The following is a 22,212-nucleotide window of genomic DNA, read 5'->3' as shown; positions in this document are numbered from 1 at the left end:
AAAGTTCTTCCTATCAATTACTTCCCTTAAGACTGGTTACGCCTCCCAGCCACACATAAATACGCAGTCCATCAGAACAATGTTCGTTGTGTTCTTTATTCCTATGCCGACATGTGAAGGAAAATGAACCTTATCGTACCGTACTATAGGAAAGTATGTCTGCGTGACGTATTTACTAACTCCTAGAGTATACTTTTTATAAGGTTCATTTTCCTTTACGGGTGAGCATAGGAAAATAAACCCAATGAACATTGTTCTGATGGACTGCATATTCATGTGTGGCTGGGAGGCGTGACCAGTCTTAAGGGAAATAATGGATAGGAAGAACTTTTTGAGATACGAGGTATTCAATCTAGGCCGTCGATATTGATCATGTTACTAGTTTTATGTTCCAGTAATAGGCTCGATCTTTATTTTGGTCTCAGAAGTTGATGAGTTGTTGAACTATTACTTCCACCTGTCACTATGCAGAAAGGATGCTTTGGTTTTCCATTACTGATGTTGCGATGAAATTTTCCAGTCTGCATACAATGCTGACTCCATTCAACAGCAAGGCAAAATTTGATGAAAGAAATCTTTTTAACCCTTGTCTAGTCGCACGAAAATGATTACGTTACTAGTCGCGCACGGAGGTAACCTCCGGGGTTCAAAATGCGCGTCATTTTCGTCCTTTGAGATGTTGTTTTGGTATGTTCGTTTGCAATATTCTTCAGTATAATTAAAAGAAACCCTTTTAAGTACTTGCAGGTTATTTTTACACAGCTTGTTTGATCTAAAAGCAGAATACTTGAATAGCAGAATGTCGAATGATCTTATGATATTAAATTCATGAGACTCACCATTACCTACGACGATCACATCATATGAAATATGAAATAATATTTTTCTAAAATAAGTTTAGAAGAACAAAACAACAAGGTCACGACCTCCAAAATAAATAAAAAATATGCACTAAAATTTAAGGTATTTTACTTAATCACACATGGAAGAAACGTCCACGCGATGTCACTTGTCAAAACAATGATCCCACACTCACACACAGGATGCACGATCGCACTGAAAAGCTGACAGGATGAGTCCAAATGGACAAGGAGAAAGGTAGAGGGGTGGGGAGACCCACAGTTCAACTGGGAAGTTCAGTACCGTGCAAAATGTAATCGGCCCGGAGGAAAACTTCGTGAGCGACTAATTAAGGGTTAATGATGAACACTATAAAGTTAAGTGATTCATCCAAAAGCTGTAATAGAACATCATTTTTAAAACATAAATGGAACACTTTCTGATGATGATGCTTGTTGATTAAAGTTGCCTAACATCTAAGGTCATTGGCCCTGAAACACTTTCTTAACCACTCTTGTTAACATTAATGTATGCAACTATTGAACTACAATAATTACATATGTATCTATGTCCTATTCATAAGATAACCACGAACATAAAACTGATAATCAAAATAACTCTTACCTCTAAGTGAAGAAGCATTAATAATAACAGCATGAAATATAATATTTCACATAACATACTCCCAGGTTAGAACCACACTTGCTTGATTTCATGCAGTGTTATTGTGTGAAATATCACATAAAAAGCACACTAATTAGGATGGGATCGAACACACACAGAGAGATTTCCCGCCACGGGACAAGAGACAAGGCACATCTTAAAGGTCACCCACTCGAGAATGGGCCAAGGTCCATTTTGTTTGCATGTTTTCCCGTTCAGTACCTGGCCACACTTGCAGAATTAAGATGCTGCAGTATTTGCTCTTGTTGGAATACTACGCATGTTCCAGCTGCATTCGTTTTGTATTTTCATTTTGAGAAATGGAATTAGACAGTGAATTAATAATTTTGGAGACACAAAGGTACCTGTACCTTTACGATGCAAAGATCCAAGAATTCAAAAACAGAGACATGAACAGAGATACATGGTTATCAGTAGTGGGTGCTGTGCTGGGTGAGACATTGTGTTTCTTTTTTTCAACAAAGAGAAAAGAATTTCAAATTAGTCAGAGATATTCTGCAATACTCAAATTTCTCTTGGTTGTCTTTTAGTTTAGGAGCACAAATTGTCGACTTGATGACCTGTCACTTATTACAGAAAGCATCCAATATTTTCTTTGACGATAAAACACACATCATATAACACAACAATGGTGTTATTATTTAATGGAATTCCTTCCATATGCAGAGCAATGGCAATGCTTTGCTACTTCACAATATAGAAGACACTAATAAAATAACTCCGTGCAAACACGCAAGTGTGGGCACATGCCCTGTTGTCCAGTTGCATAAAAAACACGCAGAAATCCAGCGTGACAAAATGCAAGTGTGGCCATCCACCTCACAGATCATCCAGCAGCATGAAAAACATGCAGTAACACACCTTGAAATCATGCAAGTGTGGCCCTAGCCTCAAAATTAGGTGAAAAGTAAACTGAAAATATTTTGTGACAAGAGAAACTTACATCATTTATCACTCATTATTATTACTAAAAAAACTAACGAAACCTGTGGTCAATAGCCAACTATGGAGCCTGGCCTGCCAGAACAATTACTGGTGCCCAGCCAGAAGGATTACAGATAATGTAGTGTCACGTGGTCAGGGTGACAACATAGCCTATAGCTTCACTTTTGTGACAGGATACTCGTTCCCTTATTAGAAAGCTTCTCAGTTGGTCCCATGAGGCTGGGCAAACCCTGCTGTACCCATCAGTCTAGAATTAAAATCCTTGGACTGGTCAGAATCAAAACCAGTGCCTCCACAGAATAGGTATGTATGCTACCGCTACAACACTAATATTACTACTGGAAACTGCCCCTGGTTGTTTCAATACAAGTCATCTCAGCATAAGAACTGCCATAATTTTAACATTTGGTTGAAGTTTCAAGAAAATAGTAAGATATTAATTCAAAGACAATACTTACTGTATGTGCACCTCATTGAAAAGATCTGGATTGAGCCTGTCATCCTTACTTTCATCTTCATCCTTTGAAGCCTGTAATTCAGACAAAGAATGGATACAGACTGAAGGAAAAAATTGCTAAAATATTCCATTAGAGGCTGTAACTTACAGTAGTACTACTAAAAGGCTTTCCCTTAACTCTCACTGCCATATTTACTTTTATAAGTATTATGTTTATACCTAGTATTATGGGGAAAATTTTAATTCAGTGAAGACATTAATATTCAAGATGTACAACTCTCATCATCATCATCATCATCATCATCATTTTCCTTTATCCAGCTGTAGCCGGGTAGGGGCAAATATGGTTCCTCTCCACTTTCTTCGGTCTTTCCACCACTCCTCCAACACTGTGTCCCAGTCCAGGTTTCTTTCTATAATGCTGCGTTGGATGGTATCCTTCCATCTCAATCGTGGTCGTCCACGGCCTCTGCTTCCTTGGATTTGCATTTCCATCACCTTTTTTGGCATTCTTTCGTCGCTCATTCGCTTTATGTGCCCAAACCATCTTAGTCGGCTCTTCTCTATTCTATCATTCATTTTTTCCACTCCAATTTCTTCCCGGATTTTCTCATTCCTTATTTTGTCTCTTCTACTCTTCTGTATCATACTCCTCAAGAATTTCATTTTGGCTGCCTGTATTCGACTCTCATCCTTCTTTGTCATTGTCCAAGTTTCTGCTCCGTAAGTTGTTATGGGTACGTAATACATCTTGTACATAGTATCCTTTGCTTCCATTGGCACATCTTTGTCCCATAACATATTTCTTACACTATGATAGAAACAACTTCCAGCTTGAATCCTTTCACTAATCTCAGCATCCAGTCGAGCATTCTCCATTAATTCACTCCCCAGGTATTTAAACGTTTCCACTACTTCCAGGGACTTGTCTGCAAGTCTAATCTGACCTTTCCCTTCTTTCTCCCCTCTAGTCATAACAAGAGTTTTACTCTTTTCTACACTTATTTTCAATCCACATTCTTCAATCTTCCCATTCACCACATTCAACTGTTCTTGAACCTTCCTGTCGTCTTCTCCCCAAATCACAATATCATCTGCAAATAACATCATGTTCATTTCTCTTCCTCCATATGCTGCTTTTGCTGTTCTCATGATGTCATCCATTACTATTGTAAACAGGATTGGTGATAGAACACTTCCCTGTCTCAGCCCACTAGTTATTTTGAACCAACTTGTCCTGCCAACTTGTGTTTGCACGCAACTACAACATTCCTTATACAATGCCATGATCATTTTTATTAATCCCTGTCCAATTCCTTTTTGCACCAGACTGTCCCAAACTTTCGTCCTAGGGACACTGTCATATGCCTTTTCAATATCAATGAATGTCATCACCATATCATTCCCGTACTCCCAATGCTTTTCCATTAGTTGTCTCATAATGAAAATGGGTTCTATTGTTGACCTTCCACTTCTGAAACCAAACTGATTTTCCTGTATCTGCTTCTCAATCCTCAACCTTATTCTACTTTCCAGTATCCTTTCCATTATCTTAGCAACATGGGATATTAGAGTAATTCCCCTGTAGTTCTTCAAAACTTTTTTATCACCTTTCTTGAAAATTGGGATGATTATTCCTTTTTGCCAATCCTCAGGGACCTCCTTATTCTCCCAGACATTCCTGAGAACCCGATATGTCCACTGCAGGCCTACAGCTCCAGCTGCCTTTATCATCTCCACTGAAATTTCATCTATTCCAGCAGTTTTTCCATTCTTCATCTTTCTTACTGCCATTTCAATTTCATTCATTGTAATTTCTTTATCTATTTCTTCGTCAACTAATTGCCTTTCCTGGTCGTCCATTGAATGACTGTCATCCGATCTTATGTTCAGCAGCTTCTGAAAATACTCTCTCCATCTATTTCTTATTTCTTCTGGCTTTGTTAAAATTATGCCACCTTCATCCTTCACAAATCTGGTGTTTACTTGATCTCTCTTTTTGTTTCTTAAGATACCATACAGTAATTTCTTGCTGCCCTGCGTATCATCTCTCAATGTCTGTGTGAATAAGGCCCAGCTTTTCCTCTTTTCTTCCTCCACTACTTTCTTGGCCAAATTCTTTGCCTCCACATATTTTCTTCTACTTTCTTCAGTCTTAGATGTTTTCCATGCTTTCCATGCCATTTTCTTTTCCTTCACTTTAATCTTTACCCTATCATTCCACCAGTGTGTTCCTTTGTCTTTCACATTTCCTGATGTTCTACCACACACCTTTTCTGCACATCCAACCAGTGCTTCCTTAAATCTTTTCCATTCCTCTTCAACATTCCCCACCTCTGTCCTGGGTACCAAGGGTATTATTTCCCTTTGAAATTCTTCTTGTATGCTTTTCTCCTTCAACTTCCATACTTTAATTCTTTTCTCTCTTCTTAATTGGGGTTTTTCAATCTTTCCAACTTTCAATTTTCCTATCACAACTCTATGATCTCCACCAAAGGCTTCTTCAGGCATGGCTGTTACATCTACAAGGTTCTTCCTCTATGATTATATAATCAATCGTGGTCTTTGTTCGTCTGTCTCCCCAGCCATACCTTGTAATCTGACTGTTCTTCTTCCTAAACCAGGTGTTTCCAACAATCATTTGATTCCTCATGCAAAAATCCACCAACAACTCGCCTTCTGGATTTACATTTCCATATCCAAAGGGCCCTACAACATCTTCCTTTCCTTGTCTTTCCATTCCAACTTGTGCATTTAGATCTCCCATCAATAGTACTTCCTTATCTTCTATCTGTCCCTCCACTTCCTCCAAGAAGTCCTCTAGATGTTCATCTATGCAACCAGTTTGTGGGGCGGGGCATACAACTGAAATAGATCTTTCACGCGATTTTCAAACTGGAGTCTCATCATCATCATCCTATCACTGACGTACTTTGTATATTCCAGATATTCTTGGATTTCTCTTCTAAGTATGATGGCCACTCCATTTTTTGCTTCAGGTCCTCCGCTGTAATACAGCCTGTATCCTTCTCTCAGAGGGATCTCCCCTGTACCCCTCTTCTTGGTCTCGCACAGTCCAAGTGTGGCTATATCTTTTTCTATCATGAAGTCAACCAGTTCTTCTGTCTTTCCCGTCAGTGTCAGTACATTAACTGTTGCAATTTTGATGTAGTTTGGTGCTGGTTGCCCATTTTTCACAGTTCCCCCAGCACCTGAAGAGCTGCGCGTCGCTTTTAGCAGGGGACGCCCTAACCTTTTCCGAGGCACCATATCTGCTTTGTCCATATAGGCTATTGTTACGATGGGCTCGCCACACCCAAAGGCATTTTATACCTACTGCCAGGTTCAAAATTAGGCCGCCCCTAACATGGAGACAGACGCCTTTCATAGCCGCTCCTCTGGAGTACAGACGCTACGGGTATGCCCCTTCCGCCATCTCTGCCGTACTGAAGTCCACCTTCTCCGCCGTAGATGCCGTTGAGGTCTTCACTCGTAACCCTGAGCTGGGACCCATACCAGATGTTACACACCGGGTCAGTGTGCTCTGGGACTCACATAGGCAGGGGCGCCACTCCCTGGGTAGGGCTGCCTCCGAAGAGGGTCCCTACCTGCTACCTTGATGTACAACTCTATCACACCTAATGTATTTGAGCCATGAGGAATTATGTCTAACATGTACTGTTTTGTTAACATCTCCTGTTCTACAATTATGATATGCAGTTCTTTTGCAACTATAAATGATCTTTCATTTTGCTAGTGGATTTACGTCGCACCAATACAGATAGGTCTTATAGCAACGATGGGATAGGAAAGACCCAGGAGTTGGAAGGAAGTGGCCATTGCCTTAATTAGGTACAGCCCGAGCATTTACCTGGTGTGAAAATGGGAAACCATGGAAAACTATCTTCAGAGCTACCGACAGTGGGATTCAAGCCCACTATCTCTCGGATGCAAGCTCACAACCGCACGCCCCTAACCGCATGGCCAACTCGCCTGGTATAAATGATCTTAAAGGGATCTACCTCACATTAAATTACTCCTAAGTGCCTAGCAACTGTACAAGGTTTTGATTTCTTAACCTTTAGCATAAGAAGTAAGTGTCAATCAAATGTAGCACACAGTGGCCAATAAAGATTCTAATGTTGCAGCTGATGTATAGAAAAAGTGAAAGTACAAGTTGAGAAAGTTGAAGAAGAGAGCTGTTAGCATTTGAGTTCGGAAATGGAAGTGCATGTCTATAGAAGCCTGAGAACTTGTAGATATCTTGCAGAATATCATGAGCCTCTCAAGAAGACTATGTTCTCTCTACAGTGAGGGTGATAACATGCTGAGAGTTTGGTCTTCCAGTAACAGCAAACAGCACAGATGTGAAGTGTCCAGGGGAAAAAGGTGAATGTCCAGTTTTATTCTTACTGAGAAAAATGGAATTGAACATTTAAAATGTTACAGCTTACCTAATGTAATTTTATTTTTTTGCTTTGGAGTATTACATTATTAAGAATGTCAGATGAAAAGAGAGTTTATACACATTAATTGAGCTTTTGTATTATTACATATAGATTTTACCAAAATATTCACTGAAGGCCTAAACTACAAGGGAAGAAATATGAATGTCCATAAACTTCATAAAGGCACAAAACAAAACAACACTAACTTTTCTCCTTTACTACTTTGTAGGAAATGGTTACTGATTTTTAAGACCTCCTCTTGTGTCTAGGTTTTGCTGACCTTCGTTTGTGGTTTGAGAATTCCCAGCAGTTCGTCGTCTGGGTGTAGGAGCAGGTGTGAATGGCAAAACATCGTAGAATACATGATGTTCTGGCCTGCAAAATCTCTTCAGATGTTGAAGATCCAGGCACTTAGCTTCAGACAAGGGTACTGGTGCACTGTACTTCAACTTTGGAAGCCTAAACTCTCCATGTGGTAAAGTCAATCGTTTCCCCCTTGGAGGTGTTGTGATTGAATATTCCCAAGAACCATTATATATGTCTCAGATGAGGATGTTCCCTGATTATCAACAGTCCTTTTATAGTTCTGGACTTGAAAGGACTTTTCTTCATGTATTCCTCACCAAGAATGTCAGTCCAAGAACAAAATTCAAATGGAGTTGGTTTTGTCCTTGAATTAGCAATGACATCACTCCACTCTTCAGGTAACTCTACATGTGACGGTTGATTCACTAACCCTACATTTCGGTCACATTCTAAATATGAATGGCCTCGAATGGGAAAGGTCAAGTGCTTCACTTCATGAACAATACACCGCAGAGTGCAAAAAGCAGTAAAGTTCTTATTTTGGCTTGCTGCTGAGTCGCAAAATATGTAAAGATCTTGTACCTCGGTGTCCAAATAATTAGAAATGAAAAATAAGTGACGATACTTCATCTGCACCTTTATGACCACATATCTCTGTGTAAGTGTAAAACACTGATTTCTTTAATGACAAAATGTGTACATTGAACAAAAGAAAAAGAAAGTTGGCGACGGTAATATACATCATTGGTAGTAATGTTCGGAATGCTCAATTTTTTCTGAAAATCGAAAACAGCAGCCTCTTTTCGAAAACAATTTTGTCCTGCGTAGCTTGGTGCTTTCTTATGTCTGTAAAATGCCTGTGCTCTCTTGAGATGTAAAACGTTGTTTTTCTAGCTCCTTCAGTTTATTCCTGATATCTTGGACAGTATCTGGATTTTCTGGTAATTTTATATATACTTGAGATTGAGACAGTTTGCTGTGTACTAATTGCAAAAGCTGCAAGTATCACAGCAAGGGTATCTGAACTTGATGCTAAATTTGGAATTCAATATGGTACGGTATGACTCATAGCTTAAAAGTTTCAAGGGACATATTGTGCATTTTTTTTTATGCTAAGTTCTGCGGGAAGAAAAATTCAACTGGACTTGCCTAGGCTGTAGTGGGAGTTCCTGCCTTTAAAGGGCCCAATATGTTCACACACACAGTTCACTACTTCATCAGATAAAGCCTGGGGTCTGTTGCCATGTTTTCCCCGACCATCGTTACAAACATTTCCTTCGGTCATTTTTTCTGAATGGTTTGCACCCATTTAACTGAAATACCATGGATTGACAAGAAGGCCTTGTAGCAGATAGGAATTTCTTGAAGTACTCCCTCTCTAACTACCCTAACTTTATACCTGTAGGTGTAGTTATGTAGCGAAGCCTCATCTTCTGTCCTGTGTAACTGTGTCTTTGAATCTGATGGCATGAAATAAGTGAAGTTAAATATGCTGACTATTCATCATAAGAGGAAAGAGAATTAAGTTGTTTGAGGATTTCTAAACTTTCCTCTTGTAAAATAATTTCAAAACACTTCAACTGTATAAAATGACAGTCTGGCCCCATTTCATGAATATTTAACCTCAGTTTTTTACTCATCTCTTCCATGCGTCCATACTTAATTCTTTTCTTGGCTGAAGTAACAGGCTTTTGTTCATGTTGCAATTCATCAACATTCATCTTCCATTCTGTAAGATTGCAAACAGCAATTAATGTAATGAAATCATCCACCAACAGCAGACAACACACTAACAACAATACAGTGACTATTGCCTGTGAATAATGCAACACGTTGGCCAACTCCAAAAAGTAAAATTGGACATTCATCTTTTTCCACTGTTTTGCCTGGACCTTCATCCATATTCCCCTTCATGCCTATTTTTAAAATGTCCATAGCAAAGCACTTAAATCTTTCTTTGCAGATTCTACACACAATTTTGCACTGTATAGAAGCAGCATTTCAATTTTCGTTATTGGTGGACGTTCATCCTTCTTCCCTGGACGCTTCATGTGTATTAGTTTCTAAAGCAAAAAATTCCTGTTGCGTATTGACTTTAAATACCTAAGATAAAATTCTAAAAGTATTTAATTGTATAAAATTCACCTGTTCAACACACGTTTGTCATTTGATAAATGGTCTGTCTAAAAAGCTACATAGGACATACTTCGACCTAGCCTAGAGGGCATCATCAGCTAAAATAACATTTCAAAAGAATATGTTTGCCGATTTTAGCAACTTTGATTTTAATATTTAAAAACAAATTTGTATTTGTATAGGCCTGGTTAGCATTATTATTACAAGTAATGTACTTCTTTCCCGCCCAGGTGAACTTAATACAATTAAATTCTTGTAGAATTTTACCTTAGATATTTAAAGTCAATACAGAACAGGAGGCTTCAGTACACTTGTCATCATATAGGCTTTTATTATGATGGGTTCGCCACTCCCAAAGGCATTTTAAAGCTACTGCCAGCCGAAACTTGTAGGCCGCTCATAACATGGAAAACAGATGCTTTTTGTAGCCACTCCTCAATATATTGCATCAAATGATGGAAAGGACATGGCGGTAATGTTTCTAGATATTGAAAAGGCATATGACGGTGTCCCAAGGAATTTGGTACGGAAAACATTGACAGAGGCACAGATTATGAATGAAACAATGCAGATGGTAATAGCATTGTATCAAAATTGCAAAAGCTGTGTTAGAACCAAAGTGGGTAAACTAAATGGTTCAGAGTTGAGACAGGCTTAAGACAGGGAAGTGTATTGTCTCCCTTACTCTTCATTATCATGGATAGAATTCTACATAATGTCAAGGAGAAGATGATGGGCAAGCAAGTAAAGTCTATGCTCTTTGCTGATGACATTGTAGTTTGAGGAGATAATGAAGAGGAAGTACAGACACAAGTTGATTTATGGAATGAGGAGAAAAGAAATTTTGGAATGAAGATTAGTACTGCGAAAAACAAAGACTATGACCATGACAAAAGGTAACAGAAAATCCAGGGGAGTGATAAAAATAGGAAATGAATCTCTTGAAGTATTGAAAATTTTTAAGTATTTTGGCAGCATGATGTCACAATATGGAATTTGGGTAGAGAAATCAATTTAAGAATACAGCAGTCTGCAAGTTTCTACCAGTGTGTGAGAGACATTGTATGGAACAAAAATGTGCCAATGAAGTGCAAGAAGGTTTTGTACTTGTCCTATTATAAACCTATACTGACTTATGCTTCAGCACCCTGGACGTTGACCAAGAGGAACCAAAGTAAGATACAAGCAGCTGAAATGAGGCTTTTGAGGGGCCTACAGGGAAAGACAAGACGAGATAGAATATGAAATGAGGAAATAAGAAGAACCGTGGGAGTGAGTAAACTTCAAGAAGAGACTGATATAACAAAGTTAAAATAGTTTGGACACATGATGAGAATGCTAGGAGAGAGGAATACCAAAGAGAACATTCATGGATAGAGAGACTGCAAAGAGGTCTAGGGGACGGCATAGAATGAGATGGAAGAGCTCTGTTGTGGACTGTATTGCAAATAGAGGAGTCGATAGCAATAAAGTAGGTACTAGAAGAGGAGTGGTGGAAAGATCGAGTTAGGGCTTTGGTACACTACCCTACCCAGAGAGAATCTGGAAAAGGGAATGGATAAAGAAGAGGAGGAGCCAGAACAGGAATGAAGTTATTACTTGTAATAATAATGGTGACCAGGCATATATAGACACAAAATTGTTTTTACCAAAGTTGCTAAAATTGGCAAAGACATTATTTTTAAATGTTATTTTAACTGATAATGACCTCTAGGCTAGTTCGAAACATGTCCTACGCAGCTTTTTAGACAGACCATTTATCAAATGGCAAACGTGTATTGAACAGGTGGACTTCATACAATTAAATTCTTTTTCGAATTTTATCTTAGATATTTAATGTCAATATGGAACAGGAATGAAGTTCATTACTTGTAATAATAATGCTTAACAAGGCATAGAAAAACGCAAATTTGTTTTTAAATATTAAAATCAAAGTTGCTAAAAAGACAAAGACATATTTTTTGAATGTTATTTTAGCTGATGATGACCTCTATGCTGGGTTGAAACATGTCCTATGTAGCTTTTTACACAGACCATTTATGAAAGGGCAAACGTGTATTGAACAGGTGGATTTTGACTAGCAAGATACCCATGCTTTGCTATGGTATTATAATGAAATTTATAATTGAATGCTTAACGTTTTACATATAATCCGCTGAAATTCGCGATCTGACTCGTTTTCTGATAGAATCTGCCAAAATTCGCGATCTGACTTGTTTTCTCAGAGGTTATGGCCCAGATCCTCCCATTTTTCAATCTTTCTTTCCAGCAATCGATTTCATACTTCCCGGGCTAGGTCCGGGTATTTCACCCGGTCAGTTGGGTCCCTAAACCTTTGCCATCTTTTCCTGTAAGCATTTTTTAATATGGATCAAATCCTTGAGGAGATCCAGCGTGGTGTCGTTTTGGGTGCCTTGGCGGTATTGAACCCGCAGCCAGACTGCATTCGTAGTCATTACCCGGACAGAACCCATTTCCAGTATGGTCCGCACATTTTGACGATGGTCCAGAACATTATTATTATTATTATTATTATAAGGGTGGGTGATATTAGTTGAATTTAGGTTATTATTATTATTATTATTATTATTATTATTAATGTTCTGGACCCTGCAGCAAGATGAAAAAACCGCTACTTGGTGGTAAATTACATCTGCTGCCATTGTCATTACTGACAATGTGACCAGCACCATTGTCACGCGTAAGAAAGTGCGCGGGATTTCTGGCGATACGAATATATACTTCCATGCATTATGGACCTTAATATAGAAGTGAACAACTGCACGGTGAATATCATTCCTATCGTTTATTTCATATGTGTTTACATTTTTATTTATATGCCAGGAGAATCTACTGTAATCTAACTTTCAGTTCTCCAAAGGAAAAGATTGCGCTTGAAAACAAACCCAGGAAAGATTAAAAATGATCAGTTTATGATCAGAATAAAGCACACTATGAACAGTAAAATCAATTTGTTTCAACTCCTTTTACACCCCACCGCCGTTAAGTTGATTTACTCCTCCCCCCCCCCCCCCCCCAAAAAAGGTGTGTTTCTTTATGTTGAAAGGAAATTCCTAATACCAATGTTCACATCTACTACCTTCAGTTTTAAGATATAAGTATCCCCCAAAAAAGAATTCACTTTTTTCCACTTCCTTTCACAATACACATTCCCCCTCCTCCGTTAAGTGAATTTTCCGGAAAAAAATACTTGTTTCTTTATTAGTAAAGGGTCTTCTAAATACCAATTATCATGACTGTAACATCTTCAGTTTTTGAGATATGTGTCCTCATAAAAGGAATTCAACTGCTTTTCACTTCCGTCCCCAAGATGATTTCTGCCCAAAAATGAGTTTTTCTTTGTTTTTAAAGGAGACCCAAATACAGATTTTCACATCCATAACAACTTTAGTTTTTATTAGATGTAAATATCCTCATACAATTAATTCAAATAATTTTTCAATTCTTTCACCCCCTCTCACTGTATTTTCCGAAGTCAAAGGAATACATGGTGGGTTTTTTTTTTACTTTTAAAGCAGATTGCAAATACCAATTTTCATGACTGCAACATCTTTTGTTTTTGAGATAATAGCATCTTCATACAAATAATAAATAATTTTTCAATTCACCCCCTCCCATTAAGTGGATTTCCGGAAAAAAATTTACGTATTTCTTTATTTTTAAAGGAGATTCCAAATACCGTTTTTCATGTCTGTAACATCTTCAGTTTTTGAGATATCAGTATCCTAATAAACAGAATTCAACCCCATTTTCAGTATTTTTCTGAAAACAAAAAATACATGTTTCTTTATTTTTAATAGAGATTAAAAATACCATTTTTTACTTCTGTAACATGTTTAAGATTTTGAGATATACTGTAGACTTTGAAAATTTCACCCCCTTTTTAGTTCCCCTTAAGTGAAGTTTCCAAAAACAAATATCCTATTTTTCTTTACTTTACAGGAGATTCCAAATACCAATTTCTACGCCTGTAACATTTTATGGCTCTGAAATATACTGTAGATATAGTCTTTCTAAAAATTCACCCCATTTGTTCATCCTGTTTAACTCCCATTAATTTGATTTTCCAAAAACAAAAAAATATGTTTTTTACACTCATTTTAAAAATTTACCCCCCTTAGCAAAGGAATATCCAAAAATCCTCCCTTAGCAAGTATCTACATTGTAATATAAATGTATCCTCAAAATTTCATTTCTTTATGTCCAGTAGTTTTGGCTCGGCAAAGATGAATGAGTCAGCCAGGACATGTTTTTTTATACATATTGTAACAGTAAATGTGGTACTTCGGTGAGCACGAGAAACGCAGGGCGTGTACCAATCTGTTGAAGTGCATACAGAGGGAGAGGGTTTGTTTAGAGAAAATCTTTCAAATTTTTTTTCTGAGTTTATTAATAAGTACAAAATCATGTCACCTCTGTACAGAAGATACAGTAGAAAGTGTTCCTCGCCCTAGGGTTGGCGATGTCCTTGGATTCCGACAGCTCCTCTCCTTTCCATACTAGCGAACCACCATTCCTCCCTCGATGGAAGATCTAGAAGATCCATTCGACGTCTAGAAGATCCATACGGTGCTGATGAAGGGCGTCGAGATAGACCATGTGATGAACACCGTTAAGCCTTGGGGCAAGTTAATGCAAAAACTGCTTTCGAATGAGCATATAAGTTTAACACTCATAAAATGAAAATCCACTTGAAACTTATTGTCAAATTTCAAAATAGTCACTTAAAGTTTGTGGCACTTGGCATAATGTGAAGTTATGCCACACGACTTAGTTCTTAGTTTGAAGCACCATTCAATGTAATCAATTGGATTGGAAAAAATAAGGAAGTTTCACTCGTGAATTCAGACTTGTTCACGCATTGGTACTGACATGAAATAAAAATAAAACGAAATTAATCATGTATTAACAGTCCTCGGTTCGACTGTTCATAGAATCAAAACGCACAGCTGAATGTTCGCAGAATTGAAATGTACAGTTCTTAGTAGAATTGAAATGCACAGTTCACATACACAGCCTACAGTTCATTACCTACAAATATTTACACAGTTCATGAAATGGTAAATTAGCGACGTCATGCTTGCAATTTTGGTAATTCTGAATTAAAGTACAGTCTTGTTAACTTGAAGTATTCAGTACTTTGTAAGGAGGAAACTGTTCCAAATCCTGTCTACAACATTAAACTTTAAATTACGAGCACTTGAAAAATATTCACAAGTCTTAGACACTCGTGTAGAATAAACAGTCACTTGCTGATGTTCAGATGAAGCACAATTTATATCACGCCCTGTTGGAGCAGAAGTTAATCACTCACAGTTTAAAGGAACTCGTACAAGTTCATACTCGTCGCGATTGAGTTAAAGTCCATGGACTCAAAGTATGACGGCCGCTTCACGCTATATCGCGGTCCTCGCGAACCGATCGCACAAACTCCACTGCCATGCGTGCACATACACACACTGGTCACACACTGATCTGCTAAGCGAAGCAGTACTGTATTTATATCCAATCTGTGCCTTCACATCTCATTCCATAACTTCGTCGTCTCATGTTGGATTTACGTGAAACTTTGCAGGAACGTAGATAAAGGATTGGGCTACACGATGATGTGATTAATTTTATCTAATTATTATTGTGGGGAAAGTTATTATCCATAGAAACTCGAGGAACATTCCACACTAGTCTAGGCTCTGTGTGTTGCGGTGAGGCAGGCTGTGACATCACTCGTCCTACGTCACACGCACACAGCTGTTGCTCGTTGTTCAGTCAGTCTTTCGCTGCCGGTCTGGAGCGTAACGTGTAAGTTTTTTAATTTCCATTACGGGGACTTAGTTTTGTACCGCCGTACAATATATATGTATATATATATATATACATATATATATAGTAGATAGATGTGTCAAACTTGGTGTGATAAGAAGTCTTGACAGCTGATGCAGAAGTTTACTAGTAACTACTGGACTTTTAAGGTGTGTTGTGAGGTTATTATTGCAATGGTTAAGTACATTACAGCACAGAGAATATTTTTGGTTGAGTGTTATTTGCACAAGAAAAAGAAACCAGTCAAAAGATGCCTTCAAAAATTCTGTGAACAGTTTCCCAGTTTACAGTACCATCAAAACGTTGCAAACAACAAATGGGATATTTATACGTTGAGTCTGGTCTGTACTTCCTCTTCTGTTTCACCCCAAATCATGATATCATTAGCAAGGGCCACTGCAACTTTTCTTTGACGTTCTTCATTATACTGTCCCTAAGAGTGATGAACAATAGTGGGGACAGTGTTCTTGCTGAACTCCGCTCTTGGTCTCAAACAATGTTGATTGACCTTCCCCAGTTTGTACACAGCTAGTACAGTCTTTGTACGTCTGAAGTTTCCTTACCAGTCCTTCAGGCAAATTTCTTTTCCTCAGGGACTCCAAGATCTTATCTCTTGTAACACTATCATAGGCCTTTTCTATATCCAGGAATACAGTGACCAGGTCCTTGCGCTTCTCCCAATAAAAAATGTCAAAAACATATCAGATGTAAGGCTTTTCAAGCATTCACCTGCATACACCTCAGCGTCAGTAGGTAGGGTCTGACACATCCCACTGTGATGAGTCTAGTGTCAGACCTAAGACAAAACGCTGGTTAATAGAGCAAATGCCTGAAAAGCCTTACATCTGATATGTTTTTGACATTTTTTACATGCTCTATTGGTGAAAAATATCTAATTCCCTCCATGGGAATTTAGAATTCTCCCAATACTTTTCCATCAGCATGCGGGTGCTAAGAATTAGATCTGTTGTTGATCTGTTATTTCTGAATCCAATTGCTCCTCCTCTAACTGTGGTTCAATTATGGTTCTCAATCTTCTTTCTATGATCATCTCTAGAATTTTTAGCTCATGAGACAGCAGGGTTATTCCTCTATAGTTGGTGGGTTTCCGTCTGCTGCCTTTCTTAAACAGGGGAATTATAACACCCATGCTCCAATCTGCAGGTATTTTGTTGTCTATCCATATGGCATTTAGTACTCTGTGCAGCCATTTTATGCCCTGGATGTCTGCTGCATTTATCACTTCATCTGCACCTGAAGATTATCCTTTAGGTATAGATTTTAAAGCTGTGTCAGTTTCTGTCCGGGTGATGGGAGGTTCCCCATTGTAGGCTTGGATTTCTGGTTCTGTATTTTGTTCTTGAACTGGTCTATTTAGTAGGTGGTAAAAATGGTTCTTCAGGATTTCCTCATGACACTTTCTGTCCTAACCAGATTTCCATTTTCACCTTGAAGTGCCTTGATGATATTCATTGGTTTTGTTTTACCTCTGATAACACTATACAGTAGTTTCTTATTGCCTCTGCTGTCCTAGTCCACTTCATGAGTGAATATCTTCCATGCCCTGGTCTCTTCTTCTGTAAATGTTCTTTTAATGTCCAGTTTCTTGTTTTGGTGTATCTTTGCCTCATCTCTAGTAAGATCCGGTTAATTTTTCTCCCGATCCCTTTCTTTCCCTGACTGCTGTTCTCACACTTTCATTCCACCAAGGTGTTTCCTTGCTACTTGCTTTTATACTTGTCCTTCCACAAACTTCAGTTGCTTCCTGAACCAATGTGTCCCTTAGTCTTGTCCATTCTGCCTCTCCATTTTTCCTTTCATATCTTGGTAACGCTGTTTTAATCCTATACTCTGTTCTCTTATATGTTTTCTGGAGTTCCCATACTTTGATTTTTGGCATTTCCCCGTTCTGTACTTTTGGCAAATACTAGATTCTCAGGTCCGCTACTAATAGATAGTGATCACTGTCAAGACTCTCAATGGGTATTACTTAGACATCTGTTACCATTCTGCTCTTTCTTTCATCTGAGATGACATAATCAATTACAGACTTTTGTAGTCCATCCCAACTGTATCGGGTCATCTGATGGCTCTATCTCTTCTTGAACCAACTGTTTTACACTACCAACCCATTCCTCATACAGAAGTCAAGGAGATGTTCACCTTGTATATTTCTTCCACCATATCCATGAGGTCCCATTACATTCTCTTATCCTGTTCTATCTTTCCCAATCTGTGCATTCAGATCTCCTATAATGATTACTCTCTCTTCACTAATAACTTTTTCCAAATCATCAAGAAACTGGTTCTTATCCTCTTGACAACATCCAGTTTGAAGTGCATACCCCTGTACCAAAGTTAGATTTTCTTTCCCTAAATCCACAGTCACCTTTATTATTCTCTCACTAACATACTGAATGTCAGTGACGCCTTCTAGATCTTTACTTATGATGAAACCAACACCATTCCTCATCTCTTTGTCATTTCCATGCCAATACAGTGTATACTGTTTTCTTAATTTCCTCATTCCTTTCCCTCTCCATTTGGTTTCACTCAGCCCCAGTATCATTAATTTCCTCCTTTCCAGGGTCGCAATGCCAAAGAATGTCATAGAGAGCTTGTGGAAGCTGTGGCGAATAATGCCCTTCTGTACCGAAACATTGCGAGATGGGCAAAACATTTCAGTATGAATGTGAAACAAGCAGTGACATTCACAGGTCCAGAAGACCCGTAACAAAGTACTGACACAATTCTGTCAGTAAAATATAAACGCACTGTAGAATGGTAATTGTGAATGAAAATGCGTGGCAGTGCTGTATTTCATCGTCCACATGGCCACCTTCACGACTCCGCCAGTAACTGGCTTGCAATGTTCCAACAGCATGCAGAAGTGCAAGATAAGAGTAGTGAGTGCATGAAAATTGTATCGCTGTTTTGGCATTATTTTGTTGCGGACAGCGAGCTAAGGAAATATTTTCTACGCTGAAACCTCTCAGTGTGAATGAGCAATTTGTGTTTCGGACAATAGCATGGTTTAAACAAATGTGTGCTACTGTTGATCACATCAGATCAGGCCTTCCTCGCTATGTATACAGAAAAGAAGTTGTGAATGCTGTTCGGCAAGGACCCAACGCAATCCTTTGCATAAACAAACAGTTTTCTCTCATGAAATTAATATCTCCACGAACTACATCACATATTTTGAAGAATGCATATAAAAATGTGCATATAAAAGATACACACAGCATTTTCTAACTGAAAAGTTAAAGGAGATACACTAGGTTAGATCCCAAGCTTTGTTAATGACGTATGAAGAGAGCCAGTATTGGTTCATCGTTGATGCTGATTGGTTTAGTGGAAGTCTGGACCTCAATCCATTGAATTATTCTCTGTGGCAGAAGCTTGAGGCGATAGCATGTCAAAAATAGCACCGCAATATTGAGATGTTAAAAAAATCAATCATGTAATCTGTCAAAAACAATCCACTAGATACGATTCATGCAGTTATTGATTAGTGGCCTCAACGTCTTCGCAGCTGTGTTGCTGCGTATGATTATCATTTTGAATAAGTTTGTGTTCATTTTGTAGCATTTATTTGTGGCTTTTCATAATATATGTATATCAATGGGTTTGCATAGTTTTGTTTAGTAGCTATATGCATTGAAAGTACTGACAGAACTTATGGCAGTACTGTGTAGTGTATGAACTGATGTCTCACGTGCAGTAATTGCCTAGTGCATGGGCATGAACACTACTTGAGTTACAAGCCAAAACAAATGTCACCCTTATCCATGGCAATGCCAGACCGCATGCAACAGAGGCTGCACATATGCAACGTCAGTGCTGGAGGCGGAAAGTGTTGGAACACCCACTATACTGACTGGATCTGTCTCTGTGCAAATTGGAGCTCATCCCCAAAGTGAAAGATACATTACACGGTAGATGGCTTGGCACACACAAGGACATTGCCAGCACTGTAAAACATTAGACTGCAAAATTCACACAAAGTAACGTGATTCGTATCCGATGTCTCCTGCATTGCTGGGGACATGTTTTAGACAATCTAGGGAATTACTTTGAGGGTTACCAAAACATATAGGGCTGATTTCAGAAATGGTATTTAGACAATACTTGCGGTTAAACAACATCTAAGAATGGCTGCCGCATTGCAAAGATGTTATTCATCACTTAGATACTGTCTAAAACTGATGTTCAACCGGCCATATTTAAATACTACTGAGAACACTGTTTAACTTTAAATTTTAGGAGTGTACCATGAAACATACGACACAAGAGACAGTCCAGTAACTGTCAACTTGATTACAATTCTTGGCAACCTACATATTTTATTATATTTGGGATAAATTCCCTGCAGTTAATGCATGTAACGCCAAGTAAGCACACATAATAGTGACACTACAAAGCAGGTTGAGCGTGATTTTTTCTTCTTTTGCGGATAATCGTTGTGCAAATTCACGTAAGTCTAACCATTTGCTTTATGTTGCACCGACACAGATAGGTCTCGTGATGACGATAGAATAGGGAAGGTCTAGGAGTGGGAAGGAAGCGGCTGTGGTCTTAATTAACCCTAGAACTGCTGCAGGTTTACCTGTCAAATGCTGCAGTTATTTTTCTCAATACCCACCATGAAAATTAAACCATGCCTGTAATCACATTTTAATCCTAATAAATCCATATTATACATCAACACAAAGCTGATCTACATGAAGATGAGCAAAATAATAAAAAACATTGTAACGATTTTTAACTATTGTAAAATAATATTACATATTTTTCGAACAAAGGAAATTGTTGAAACATTTTGCTCTAAGAAAATAATTTCTGATAAATAGTTTATTCCTGAAACATGATATTCTGAAAACACAAGTACACTAGTGTCCAAAAGTTAAGCATAATCATTCAACGAGGTCATATTGCCTGATAGAAATGTCAGACGGATTGCTGAACAAACAGAAGCTGACTCACACACCATATGTCACACAACTTGTCCAAAAAAACAGTGTCAGAAAGGTTCTGATAGCTATGGTACACCTCTGACAACAACTAACAAAACTTGTCAATGTCTTCCACAACAAAATATGGAAATGAGACATAGCTCTCATAGTGCATTGGCACTGCTGGTGGCTTCAAATAGCCTATGTAGTGGCCTCCGCGGTATGCACTAGCCTTGCGTCTTGGGTGGTGTGCTAAGTCCCAACTGACAAGCCTAACTTAGCACACGAGGGCGAAACGCAGGCAACCAAGAATGAGTTAGCTGGAAAATTTATAATGTCCAATAACGGACCATTATATCGGTATTATAAATTTACTCATTCAGGACAAATATTTTAGGTTCCCTATGGGAATCAACATCTACATCATTCAACATGATGCCGCTCCACACCATGACGCCACCACCATCATACTGGTCCCGTTCCACAATGTTCCTGTGGTACTATCGGCTACCCGCTCTCTCCAGATTAATGTGCGATGGGTATCGTTCTGCAAACTGAAGCGGGATTCATCTGTGAAGAGGACATGCCTCCATTCATTCATGGTCCAGTTTCGATGTTGACGGCTCCACAGTAAACGGGACCGTCTCTGTCGTGGAGTGAGCGGGATGCACACCGCTGGATGGCGGGCAAACAGCCCTGCTGTTGTGAGCCTCTGTTACACACTTTACCAGGAAACAGCAACCCCTGAGACGGATGCAAGCTCCGCCGACAATTATCTTGCATGTGCACTCCGATTTCGTCGGGCGGTTAAGGTCAGAAATCGGTCCTGCTTTAGGGCGGTTACCCTTGGTCGACCTGGTACTGGCCTATGTCTAACATCTCTTGTGTCTCGAAAGCCTGGAAATGACACTCAATGGCACATTCAAGGATACAGCGACTTTGATCTACCCTGCAAAACGGGTCCAAACGGCATTGTTGTGTCATTATGTTGTCACGCTCACAAAGAGGCTACACTCCGCACACTATAACAGGGAAAACACGACTGAGGGAATACGGGGGGCAAGCATTGGCTCTGTTTACCTTGCGGTTACGCCGCTAGTCAAAGCAGGGAACACTCCTTTCCTACACAGAGCGAACTCGAAAAGGTTGGTAGGTGCATATGTCGTGCGATTTGCAGTGTATTTCCTGTTGCCTTGCTTACTTGTAATACATGCTTAACTTTTGGACACTAGTGTATGTTCTTACATATTTCCCTACAGTTCTTCACTTTTCATTTAAAATGCTAAGAAAACAATTTATTCGAAACAGATTTTGAGCTTTTTCACGAATTTTGAAACTACAGCTTATCTTAGTTTTCTTACGTCACTTTCATTTTTTCTTATAACAATCTAGAAAAATATCAACAGTTCACACTTATCCCTTCATTGGTTTCTTCAAATATTGACATTGAGCCAATAATAACATAACCTGCACGGACTTGAACATCATTCCGGTTATCAGAATTTCAAATTACTTCCGAGGCACCTTGTACTCCGCTCTCACTGTCGTTACTTTCAGGAATAATTTCCTCTTCATAATTAACACCATAATCACTGTCACC

General features: G+C 38.7%; 1 protein-coding gene across 4 annotated transcripts in view; it reads right to left on the bottom strand.

Moving 5' to 3' along the window:
- Positions 1 to 22,212, bottom strand: part of LOC136878970 (gastrula zinc finger protein XlCGF57.1) — a 44,159-nt gene that overhangs the window by 7,761 nt on the left and 14,186 nt on the right. For all 4 annotated transcript variants that reach the window (XM_068228899.1, XM_067152625.2, XM_067152620.2 and 1 more), the window contains one exon: positions 2,928 to 2,998. In XM_068228899.1, coding sequence (XP_068085000.1) covers positions 2,928 to 2,998 — 71 coding nt within the window. The remainder of the gene's footprint in view (positions 1 to 2,927; positions 2,999 to 22,212) is intronic.

This window comes from Anabrus simplex, chromosome 8 (assembly GCF_040414725.1).
Source record: "Anabrus simplex isolate iqAnaSimp1 chromosome 8, ASM4041472v1, whole genome shotgun sequence".
Classification (NCBI taxonomy): Eukaryota; Metazoa; Arthropoda; class Insecta; order Orthoptera; family Tettigoniidae; genus Anabrus; species Anabrus simplex.
Note: the sequence above shows the minus strand (reverse complement) of the source record. Positions and strands in the feature narration are given on the sequence as shown.